Source organism: Oryza glaberrima, chromosome 6 (assembly GCF_000147395.1).
Source record: "Oryza glaberrima chromosome 6, OglaRS2, whole genome shotgun sequence".
NCBI classification, from domain to species: Eukaryota; Viridiplantae; Streptophyta; class Magnoliopsida; order Poales; family Poaceae; genus Oryza; species Oryza glaberrima.
The window spans coordinates 3,516,189-3,528,694 of NC_068331.1; the positions used below are offsets into that span (position 1 = coordinate 3,516,189).

General features: G+C 47.0%; 2 protein-coding genes across 2 annotated transcripts; both read right to left on the reverse strand.

Annotated features, from left to right (window-relative positions):
• Positions 1-732: 732 nt before the first annotated feature.
• Positions 733-2,166, reverse strand: LOC127777939 (uncharacterized). The gene has a single exon (XM_052304560.1). The coding sequence runs from the start codon at positions 2,164-2,166 to the stop codon at positions 733-735; it is 1,434 nt and encodes a 477-aa protein (XP_052160520.1).
• Positions 2,167-6,036: 3,870 nt separating this feature from the next.
• LOC127775454 (uncharacterized) lies at positions 6,037-7,982 on the reverse strand. Its single transcript, XM_052301700.1, has 3 exons — positions 7,485-7,982; positions 6,821-7,076; positions 6,037-6,077 (listed from the first exon to the last, which is right to left on the reverse strand). The coding sequence occupies exons 1-3, from the start codon at positions 7,968-7,970 to the stop codon at positions 6,037-6,039; spliced, it is 783 nt and encodes a 260-aa protein (XP_052157660.1). The 5' UTR covers positions 7,971-7,982.
• Positions 7,983-12,506: the final 4,524 nt, after the last annotated feature.

Below are 12,506 nucleotides of genomic sequence, written 5' to 3' on the forward strand. Positions count from 1 at the left end.
ACACCTAGACGCGCGCCAATACTGACCCCATCAGTGCCTAATTGCTCTGCAAATGCCGGGGAATATGTTTTTTTAATCACAGTATATAATTTAATGTTTCGCTTGTTACTCAACCGTCAATATTTAGACGGTGTTCTTTTGGAGGGTTGGAACCCTCCTCTTCGCACGAAAAACAGAACGATAGATTAATACACGATTAATTAAGTGTTAACTATAAAAAAATGTAAAATAGATTAATATGATTTTTAAAGCAACTTTCCTATATAAACTTTTTACAAAATATGTACCGTTTTAGCAGTTTGAAAAGCGTACACACGGAAAATTAAAAATCAGTTTGAAAAGTACACACGGAAAATTAAAAATCAGTTTGAAAAGTACACACGAAAAATTAAAAATCAGTCGATTTGTTGACCGGATGATTTACTTTGAGATACGTGCATGTGCCGTTGAGTGAAAAAATATTCGCTAGAGCAAGGAATTGAACCCATCAGGGATGCCACAACATGCGCCGTACCTACTGAGCAAGCAGCAGACGACAGCTTTCATTCTATACTTAAAACTTTTTTAAAACTTTCACTGCAGTTACATTACACTCACACGATTAAAACTTAAGTGCACTACAGCTACAATGTAAATTTTAGTATACGCGGGTGCAATTTTTGTTTTACATGTACGGAATTTTTTTACTCATCTTTTCTGAAATGAAACTATATTCGAGCTCAGTCTAATTTATTAATTTGCTTGGATGGATACCAAGCTCTCACTGTACTGAATGGCATGGTGCATCCAATCCCCATCACAGCGGTCCAGCTTGCGCCTTGACCTGTCGAAGTAGGTCATCTCCTCGAGCATGTCCACCACTCGTTCCACAACTCTGCGTTGGACGTCGTACCGGTAAATCATGGTGTAATCCACGTAGAAAAATATGCCTCCTTGGTAATCGTAGGTAAACTGGAAGAAGGTGTCAAAGGAGTGCGGTAGCACGACGGTGCATTGCAGCGACCACCGTGGCCCGCCGCCGCCTCCGTCGGCGGCGGAAGCTGTCCAGAGCTCAACTCTATCGTCGGCGGGAGCATGCACATAGCACAGCTTGCCACCCAGCTCCGTCAGGTCCCCACAAGCGACGTCAGACATCTTCTGCCGCTCCATGAACGGTGGGCACGGGAAACTGGCGAACTCCTCGCTGCACACGTCGAAGCGTACAACCCCTGGGGTGGTGCAGCTGCCGGTGGACGGCGACGGTAGGGCGGCGATCCAGTAGATGCCGCCGAGGATGCACGGCGACGTTTTGGTCTTGACGAGGTAGGGTGGGTCGGCGACCGGCCTCCACGCCGGCGAGCCGAGGGACAAAACCTCGCATCCGACGCTGTAGTCCGTGTAGGTCTTGTCGCAGTGGCGGATGAAGCAGTGGACCACCTTCGTCTTGCCCGTAGATTGGTCGGCGTAGAAGCTTACCGCTTGCACCCCGAAGTAGTCCGGCGCACAGTCCGGTAGCTCGGCAAGCTCCTTGGTCGCCGGGTTGCAAACTAACATCTGAGTGGAGTACTTCATCGTCGAGCGCAGCAGCACGAGCCCGTTGCAGTGCAGATGCAAGCCCCAGCCGATGGCGCCAACGTCGATGTCCCAGTCGTCGTCGTCGTCCCAGTCCACGGCGTCGTCCAAGTTGTCGTCGGCGTTCCCGTCATCCGCGGCATCCCCGTCGTCGACGGCGTCCCAGTCGGCGGCAGCGTACCCGTCTGCGGCGGCGGCGACGGTCGACTTCGAGTTCGAGGACCATGTTATCCTATGCGCGAAGTCCGCGGCGACGCCATGGCCCGGATAGCTAAAGAAGTCGATCGTTCCCCTCCATTGCTCTGGCACACACCAGTCTGCCAGGACTAGCATGGACGGTGGGTGATGGCGCGCCGCCGTGGTGGAGTGGTGTAGCTGGAGGCGCACGAAGCGCGGGTCGGCGACCATGGCGCGCCACGACTTGCACACGGATCTGAACCGCAGGATGGACTTGACAGGGAGGCGGAGGACGATTTCCTCCACAATGTCTTCCGGGATGCCGGCCGCGGCGGCGCCGGTGGGTTCGACGCACCGCCGCCGCTTGGCCACGGGCACATCACCACCATGTCCCGGCTGATTCATCATATCACGTTTTCCCGCGCTCGCACAAGCCATCGATAGCAAGCGAATTCCCTGTAACTAAAACAAGCAAGACTTTTATAGGAAAGGATGCTTGTCCGAATCTTTTTTTACTTCTTTGTTTTTTGATTCGGAATCTGACATCAGTTCTGCAATCAAATCGGATTCTCGCCTGGCTCTCGGAGTCGGAGCCGTACGTCCGTTAATCTTGCGTGTCGAGTATCCTGAAACTTGCTGCGTCGGTTGAACACGTTTGGGCTGCTACGAGATGGGCCAGAACACGTCCCGCGCCAGCAACACCAACAACCAACCAATGGGTCTCCGTCGTTGCATGAAGGCCCCGCTTGACGCCGAGGAGGCGCGTCGAGCTCGCGCCCACCGCCAGCGCCAGCATCCACCACCACCGCCCGTCGCCATGGCCTTTCTCCGAGCAGGAGGAAGGATTCTGCGTCCGTGCGCCGCCGAAGCTGAACGCCAATAGCGGCCTAGATGCTCTGGAGGACGCCTGGCGGCTGGCGGCTGGCGGCGGGCGCCTCTTCATCGTCGACTGGCTGCCATGGCCTCCGGCACCGACGCCCGCAGGTTGGCTGCCGAGGCCATTGGCCAACGCCGCGTCCGCCGCGGCGCAAGAAACCAAGAGCGCAGCGAACTGCTCCCCTCCCTCCGCTCTCCCCTCGCCGCGCCGTCTCTTCTTCTCGCCGACGGGAGCTCCAAGAAAGCAAGAGGCCCGCGCCGCCTCCGCCGCTCGCCCGAGGCAATGGAGAAGTTCCACGACGGGCACCACGTGTGGCTGCGGACCTCCGCGCCGGCGAGGACGGGAGCGGCGTCTACCTGCACCAGGACCGCGCGGCGTGGACGGTGCACATACTCCACCTCGACGGCGGCGACATCCTCATGCTCCACAGCGCCGCGAACGGGCGGTACCTCGCGGCCCCCAGGACCGGGTGGTCGTGGAACAGCGTCAACCTTCGCGACCTCAACCAGCTTCCGTCGTTCACCATCGGGTGGTTCGCCGTCACGGCGGGTTCCGGGTTCCGAGTTGGACACACCGAACCCCGAGCGGCGCCGCCGCCTCGCGAGGTCGGCACGTCGCAGAACGCATGTGGGCGTCGACCTGTGGCCGCTGCCGCTGTTGGGGCCTCTACTACTGCTGTTCACCGTCGCCGCGACAGGACGAGTTCGCCGCTTCTGCCGCTCCGTTCTACTCGCGCATGAGGTGTTCGTTGAAATGCTCGGGAGTCTTTCGCTTGCTGACCTTGTTGCTTTTGATGTCACAGGGAAGCACGCAACACAATCGAGCATGGCATTTGGCATCCCTCTGCTGACGTAGTCGTCGAACACGACGCTGGCCTGGTCGCCGTGGCTGAGCGCGCGCCATGCTCCGGGTGTGGCCGGCAGCAGCTAGCTCTCGTTGCTTCCGGCGAGGCGAGCATGACGTCATCGGTCAGGTGGGCCCTGAGGCCCACCTGTCAGCGAACACTGGATTTTCGGCCCCACCTATCAGCGAAGGGGACAAATCCATCCGGTTTTGCTAAATATTTGTCGGGTGATTTTTTTCATAGTATTTGACGTTTTTCTAGCCGCACGATGTTTTCCAAGATTTGCGCAAAACCACGGTCAATTGATTCCATGACTGATGACCGAGTCTACCTGACTTTGTATCGATGGATTCCTGTACATCACGCATGTCAGTAGTCATTTATTTCTTCTCTCTATTTCTTTCTTTCTTTTTCTAGTTACCAAAAAAAGTTTACAGTGCACTTGTACTAAAATAGAGTGCACTTACATGTCATATCTACTATTTTTACAAATGTAATTTTAGTTATAAATGCAACATTTAACACTTCAGATATCTGTATGGTTTCTCAAGCAATGTATTTGTACTAAAACGACAAATATTCTAGTTACCAAAATTTATAGTGCACTTGTACTAAAACAATGCACTTAGATGCCATATCTACTGTTTTTACAAATGTAATTTTAGTTATAAAGCACTGTAATTTTAGTTATAAATGCAACATTTAACACTTTATATATTTGCATGGTTTCTCAAGCAATATATTTATACTAAAACGACAATTACCAAAATTTACAGTGCACTTGTACTAAAATTATAGTGCACTTACATGCCATATCTACTGTTTTTACAAATGTAATTTTAGTTATAAAACACTGTAATTTTAGTTATAAATACAACTACTCTACTAACGATCACAATCACAGGCTACATGGTCGGTTTCTCTATACTGTTAATTTCTTTTTACCGTTGGATGCAGATCTGAGGGGAGAAAAAATTTGCCTAGACAGCTGCACATGCACCTCCCCTCCCCCTTCTGTGACAGGTGGGCCATGGGGCCCACAATGCCGATGACGTCATGCTCGCGACGCCGGAGGCGTCGAGCAGAGGAGAACGAGAGCTAGCTGCTGCTGCCTGTTTCTGGTTGCACCCGCTCACCAACGTCCATGGCGCCAGTTCGTCGAATCGTCGGTGATAGGCAGAGGAGATGTGTTCGATTGGTGTTGTGTGCTTCCCTGTGACAAAAAAACAACCAGATTAGCAAGCGAACGATTCCAAAGCATTTCAACGAACACCTGGTGTGCGAGTAGCAACAGTGCTGAGGCGTTCGGACTTCGGAGCCGAACCCGTCCTGTCGCCGGCCACCGCGGCAGAGAACATCAGTGCGGAACTGGAAACCCAGTCCAACGGCGAAAGCGGCCACAGCCCGATGCGCGCGGCGGCGGCGGCGGCGTCCGCCGCCGCACTGCACTAGTCGGTGGATTCGGCCCATTCCACGCGCCGTCGACGACTACGCTTCTGCCGGTGAGGAAGGGGCATCGGCGGCGACGCAACCCCAGATGAGCCGTGTTATTACGGTTAAGCATAACTAGTACAGTACTGAATTGATTTTGTTTTTGTTTAGTTCTGATGCTATACTCTTATGTACAATGTACTGTATCTAAGTGAATGAAATTAAAATTGTTTGTTTTTGCTCAGAGATACAAAGTCTGAAACACTGCAGCTGCTAATATTCATAACCAATCACCAATTGTTCATCTGACTTCATTTTTGGTAGAAAAAAAGGGAAATCAAAAGTTCAAAACAATCATTCTATACAAAACACACAGGAACTACAGAGCAAATATCAGAAAGAGTTGCCTCATGTATTCAGATTTGAGAATAACATTTCACTTCTGAATGGGATATAGAAAATGTTTCAGGCTGTCATCCTCTATGATCGCAAAGAAAGCTGCGAAAACTGATCAGAACAGTAAATTCACACTCCTATCTGAAAACTGGGGATAGGAAGAGAAGCACAAATACTGCAGCTCCCAAGTCTGAAATACACTGCAGCGGTAATTAATTCATTTGGAACCTGCACCCAGATGACTCTATAACTTGAGTCTAGGAGGCTCAATTTTCTACCAAAGAAGGTGCAAATCCGATATCATTAACAGATAAAAATTTCAGTAAGTGGATGGATGCATTGCAACAGACAAAAGGAAAAACAGAAAACAACCCTTCTGCATGAAAAATACAGGATCAGCTTTTGCAGAGTTGCCTGATATATATTTCATACTTGAGCATAAAATTTCACTTCTGCAAATGAATGGATGATCATCACTCGTGTCATACAGAATCACAGATAACGATGGAGAAACTACAGCAAATGTCAGAACACACAATTGCCAGGTACACATTCTCCTTAGTTGCTTAATGCAGTTCGTGAACTTCAGAGCATAATGGCCAGTAATATCTAATGACCGGGAAACAGAAGAGTTGATACCAAAGAGAGAGAGAAGACATCCAGTTCTCTGTCATTCGATCTGAAGCAGCGTAATTTTCTGAAGAGACGAATGAACAAGTGACTGTCAGGGGTTCTGCTCCTGTAGTTCTTCTGTCTTCCTCTAGGCGGCATGAACATTGGGGCACGTCAACCCGAAACCAGCTGAATTTGCAAAGGGACAAACAAAACGATGAGACAAGTTAATTACAGATACTACAGCTCACAAGCCATTCAATATTCAGAAACCATCTAAAAACATCTGAGGTCACCTTTTTCTGAAATAAGAAAATGAACAGCAAAATAAAACGGATAACTCATCTAGAAACCAGCATAATGAGCAGAAGCTGGTGTAATGATTTAACGGCAACAGTGCTGTCTATTGTATATTTGTATGATACAAAACACATGCAAGATTAACTTATTGTCTTTTTTACAGTGAGAGTATGCACAACACATGCAAGATTGCCGTAAATAAAAAAAAAACAACTATTTCTTAGACTGAAAAGATCTCATTGGGATTTGGGATGGTCTGGGCTTAAACCCCTCAACACTACTACCCTCCCAGCCATAAAATTAACTTCAGGCCATATTTTAGCATCTGTACACAGATTGAAAATCCACATGCCAAACTCTGAATACCTACTTATTCTCACTTGAGTCCATTTTCTTATCTATAGGAATTTTCCCTGAGGACAAGTGGATTGGACTTTACTGATAGCATTTCATTAGAAAGAAATCAGCACAGAAATTTTCATGAAACATGCAGCAACAGTATGACTGATCTAGAGCACTGCAATGCGCACGAGAGATTCAAGACTAAATGAATACCATGAGCATGTAATCTATAGAACATTAGCCATAAAACAAGAAGGCGACAGCAAGTCTTGCACAGGTACATATCTCACCTAATGACTCAGGTGGGAGAACGAATATCACCATTGCCGAATTGTTGCCGGGAAGATCGGTCACCAGAGGAGTCAGCCGTCCGTAGGTTCCTGCTCTAACACACATAGTGGAGTTGGGGTCTGGTTCGAAGCCCATACGACTCGACAGCTGGTTCCATAGATGGAGCGCAGACCTCCCAGTGAAGCACATACAAACCAACTCATTATGTGCAAGTCGCTGGAACCAGATGGGACGCTCAAAGACACCGAATGAGGGCTGCAGCATAGAAGATCATTACAAACACGAAGTAACTGAGGACCAAGAACTTAGTAAGAAAGAACAGCAGTGGGGCTGTCGCCATTTTCAAGAACCGAAGAACATAGGTGGCAACCTGACAGATGAAACCAAGAACTGCTCCCCCCTACGAATGCAACATAGAGAATGGACACCTTGAGCTAAAATGCTAGCAAGATTTACTTTCCCGGGAACACGAGATTACCAAATTAGCAATAGAGGCGGAACTAACAGAATTTCGCAGCAATCACAAGAAAAGATCAAGAACCCAGTAAAGCAAATTGCAGCAATCACAAGAAAAGATCAAGAATTAGCCTAGCCCCGAAGAACCCAGTAACGCAATCGATTATGCAAGCATCAGGAAAGGAAACAGGGGCATGACGTGCTCACCGAAGGATTCGGAGGCCTAGGTATGGAGTTCCTCGGGGGGATGGCCTCCACCACCCACTGCCACCTCGCCATGCGGCGGCCGTCGAACCGATCAGCGATGACGCCGGTGTCGTCAGCTCGGAGGAAGCGCCAGCTGTAGTGACGCAGCAGGACGTCGTCCCCCCACCCCGACCTGACAGCGAACCAGCTGACGGCGTCGAACACGTCCCAGTTGAGATCGCGGAGGATGATGCTGGCGCGGTTGCCGCCGGGGAGGTGCTGCTCCGTCCACCCGGGCCCCGTCGCGAGGTACCGTCCGTTCGCGGCGCTGTGGAGCATGAGGATGTCGTCGTCGCCGACGTGGTGTGTGTGCACCGTCCACGCCGCGTGAAAAGACGCGCGGTCCTGGCCCATGGAGACGCCGCTCCCGTCGTCGTCGGCGCGGAGGTACGTGCCCTGGTCGCGGCTCCGCAGCCACACGTGGTGCCCGTCGTGGAACTGCTCCATTGCCTCCGGCGAGCGGCGGAGGCGGAGGCGGCGCGCCGCTGCGCTCTTGGCTTCTTGCGCCGCGGAGGAGGCGGCGTTGGCCGCGGCCATGGCCAATGGCCTTGGGAGCCAATCCGCGGGCGTCGGTGCAGGAGGCCGCGGCAGCGGACATGGCGGGGGAGCGCCGACCTCTAGCGCCCACGCGCCCATCGACGATGAAGAGGCGCCCGCCGCCCACCGCCAGGCGTCCTCCAGGGAATCCAGGTTGCTATTGCCGTTAAGCCTCGGCGGCGCCCGGACGCGGAATCGTCCCTCCTGCTCGGAGGAAGGCCCTGGCGACGGGCGGTGGCGATGGATGCTGGCGCTGGCGGTGGGCGGCGCGAGCTCCACGCTCCTCCTCGGCATCAAGCTCGTCCTCCCGCGGGCCCTCAACGACGGAGGACGCCTCATTGCTTGGAGCTCCGGTCGGCGAGCGGCGGAGGCGGGGCGGGGTTTTCTTGTCATTCTGGAGAGGGGAGAGCGGAGGGGAGGAGAAGGAGAAGGTGTGGGTTCTTGGTTTCTTGGAGCTCTGGAGAGGGGAGAGCGGAGGTGGGAGGAGAAGTCGGTTGCGACGGTTACAGCTCGGGGGCTCTCAGCGCCAAGGCGGACGCAATTTGAAGGAGTTGTCCCCCTTCGCTGACAGGTGGGGCCGCAGTCCCCGCGTCCTCTGACAGGTGGGCCCACATGCCCGATGACGTCATGCTCGCCTCGCCGGAGGCAACGAGGGGTAAGCTGCCGGCTGCACCCGGCCATGGCGCGCTCACCAAGGTCCATGGCGCCACGGCGACCAGGCCAGAGTCGTCGACTCGTCGTCCACGACTACTGGTAAGTAGAGGAGAAGGAAAGCCATAGAGGAGAAGGAAAGCCATACTCGATTGTCTGCTTCCCTGTGACAAAAAGAAAAGAACAGCAAGCGAACGAGACTTCCAGTCATTTCAACGAACACCTCCTGCGCGAGAAGAACGGAGCGGAAGAAGATGCGAACTCGTCCTGTCGCGGCGACGGCGAACAGCTATAGTGGAGGCCTCAACAGAGGCAGCAGCCACAGGTCGACGTCCCAGATGCGTTCTGCGACGTGCCGACCTCGCGCGGCGGCGGCGGCGGCTCGGGGTTCGGTGTGTCCAACGCGGCGACGGCCGGTGGTAGAAATGGCTTGGTTGGGGGATTTGCAAAATTGCGCCCAAATGAAGGCTTCGCTGAGAGAGGCCCAAGCCAGCATTGGCACTTCGGCATCAGATCACTTGGGCATAATGGCCCATAGGCCATAGCTAGGGGAAAACGGTACGGAAATCATCTTTATCGTTTTCGTTTCGGAATCGAAACCCCGGATACGAAAACGGAATCGAATATTATCAAAACCGAAAACGGAGCGAAAACAAACCGGCGTGAATACAGTAACGAAAATTTATCGGAATAAAAAAAACCCTCAAACTGATAAATCCGATTCTCAAGTCTCAACGGTCAACAATTCATCATAAACACAATCATATAAATTCAATTGTTAAGTATCAATACTACATCACAAAACACAATCTATGGAATAAATTAGTAATGCTGTTGATAAATCCCAATGTAGAAAAAAATATATTCTTATGTAATTTTAGATTTGCATAACATTTTTTTAAAAAAAAATAACCGCTAAACACCATGGTATTCACTATTCAATGCTTAAAAAAAGTAATCCAAGGTATTTTGTGATTTCTGGAAATTCTGAGAAAAATTCTAAAAATTCCGAGAAAATTTCCGGAAAGTTTCCGACCGATTCCGAGTTCAGACGAAAATTGCCCTTATCATTTTCGATTCCGTTTCTGAGGAAATATTTCTGAATCCGTTTTCGTTTCCGAAAAATTTCGAAAAAATTCCGACCGACAGATTCCGTTTTCGAAAATAGGTCCGGAATGTTTCCGTACTGTTTTCACCCCTAGCCATAGCTAATTAACAACCCGGAAACCGAAAGGTTTTTGATAGTTTCCCTTTCTGAACCTGAATAGTTTCCCTTTCTGAACCTGAATCAACCAAAAAAAATGAAGACATCCAGTTCTCTGTCATTCGATCTGAATGAGCGAATAACTCTGAAGGGATTAATGAAGAAGTGATTGTCAGAGGTTCTGCTCCTGTAGTTCCTCTAGGCGGCATGAACATTGGGGTACCTCAACCAGAGAGCAGCTGAATTTCGCAAAGGAACAAAAAAAAAAGACAAGTTAATTACAGATACTACAACTCACAAGCCATTCAATATTCAGAGATCAGTTGAAAAAAAATCTGGGGTCACCGTTTTGAGAAAGAAGAGAATGAACAGCAAAATAAAAGGGGTGACTCATCTAGAAACCAGGACAATGAGCATAAACTGGTGTCATGATTTAACGGTAAGTCAGCAACAGTGTTGTCTATTGTATAAATGTATGATACAACTGTACAACAGAACCATTTTTTACAGTGAATATACACAATGCATGTAAGGTTCTCTGAAAGTCTAAAACCCTTTTTCTTGGACATGAAAGAGCTGACTGAGATGATCATGGTTTTAAACCATCAACACTACTAACAAGACAAAATAACAAAAGGAGCATGAATATGTATGCAACTAGCAAGTCATTGTTCTGAATCACTGAACTAGCTTCAGGATTGTCTAATCTATCTATCTATTATATTATTAAAACAGCTTTGAAAGGAGGCACCACGTTCGCTGTAGAGGCTAGAAATTCACACATTAATCGGTGAAAAAGAAAAGGAGAGTCCAAGTAGAAATACAATTTAAAAATAGCTGAAATTCGGAATTAAAAATAAGCAATATTGAAATAAGAGTCCATATAAGAACCCAATACGAGATTAATTAAAATTCAGAATAAAAATAAAATAAAATGTGAAATTAGCAAAAAAAAAAGGAAAAGAAGAGTTCGAGTAGAAATACAATTTAAAAATAACTAAAATTCGGAATTAAAATTAAACAATATTGAAAGAAGAGTCCATATAAAAACCCAATACGAGATTATTAAAATTCGGAATAAAAAATAAAAAAAATGAAATTTGAAAAAAAGAAAAGGAATGAAGAGTTCAGGTAGGAGTACAATTTAAAATCAACTAAAAGTTGGAACTAAATATAAGCAATATTGAAATAAGAGTACATATAAGAACCCAATAGTAGATTAATTAAAATTCGGAATAAAAAATAAAATAAAAATCTGAAATTGAACAAATTAAAAAGAGAGTTCAAGTAGGAATACAATTTTAAAACAACTTATATTGAAAATAAAAAATAAAAATATTAAAAGAACACAATACAATATTATTTGAAATTCAAAAAAAAAATCTGAAATTAGAACAAGAAAAATAAGATTTCAACTTGGAATACAATTTATAAATAACTAAAATTAGTGATAAAAAATAAAGACTATTAAAAGAAAAGACCATCTAAAACACATGACGAGATAAATTAAGTAACAAACCTATAAAGGAGTAAAGTGGTGGCGGTTGATGGGACATGTAAAAGCTATTAATAAAACATCAAATAGAATCCTAATGATGATTAAAAGGAAGGACGATGGGCAAGTCGTGAAGCAATCAGTTAACGCGGTTGGCAGGACTTCTAGAAAGTAAAAAAAGATAAACCCCAATGATAATTATATTTGATTTTTAAAATTTCATTGACAATAAAAATGAGAGGCAACAGTTGGGTCGTACAAGAGTACAATGGCCGAGCCACCGATGGTTGGTGGGATTTCTAGAAAGTAAAGAAATGAATTCCAATGATAGTTATCTTCGATTTTTACAATCCCAATGATAGTTATCTTCGATTTTTACAATCCCAATGACAATAAAAATTAGGTGGCGGACATGTCGTAGGGGAGAATAGTGGCAACGTTTGATGGGATTTCTAAAAATTATAAAAAAAAATGAAACCCAATGAGACAATAAACTCTAAAAATATAAGGTCCAATTTTTAAAGGTTCGGGCTTCTAAAAAGTAAAATAAATAAACCTCAATGATAATCATGTTTGATCTTAAAATCTCAATGACAATAAAGAAAGGCGGTAACTGGCAAGCCGTAGAGGAGTACTACAATAAAGTCGCCGACGTTTTGGCGGAACTTCTAGAAAGTAAAAATAAATGAATCTAAACGATAATTACATTCGATTTTTAAAATAACAATGACAATAAAGAGAAGATGCAGTGGATGGCCGTAGAGGAGTATAATGGCGGTAGTGTTTTACGGGACTCCTAGAAATTATAAAAATAAAACCCAACAGGACAATAAAGTCTAAAAACTATAAGATCCAATTTTTAAAGGTTCCAAAGAGAATGAATATAAATAGTGGTAGAAAAAGGTTCCAAAGAGAATGAATAGAAACAGTGGTAGATCGAGCAAGCAAATAAAGAAGGATATGACAAAAGTAAGGGGTAGCAACTGATGTGGCTTTTAAAAACTATAAAATTAGAAACACGATGATGATAAGGTTTGGTCTTTCAAAGTCTTAAAACAACGAGATAACTATTTAATAAATTTTAAATAAAAGGTAT

Bases quoted from the DNA above. Each gene is read 5' to 3' on its own strand.
- LOC127777939 (XM_052304560.1), bottom strand. From the start codon at position 2,166: ATGGCTTGTGCGAGCGCGGGAAAACGTGATATGATGAATCAGCCGGGA.
- LOC127775454 (XM_052301700.1), bottom strand. From the start codon at position 7,970: ATGGAGCAGTTCCACGACGGGCACCACGTGTGGCTGCGGAGCCGCGAC. The intron at 7,077-7,484 runs GTGAGCACGTCA...TCTATGCTGCAG, and splicing joins CTAGGCCTCCGAATCCTTCG to CCCTCATTCGGTGTCTTTGA. The intron at 6,078-6,820 runs GTGAGATATGTA...TTGCAAATTCAG, and splicing joins TCTCCCACCTGAGTCATTAG to CTGGTTTCGGGTTGACGTGC.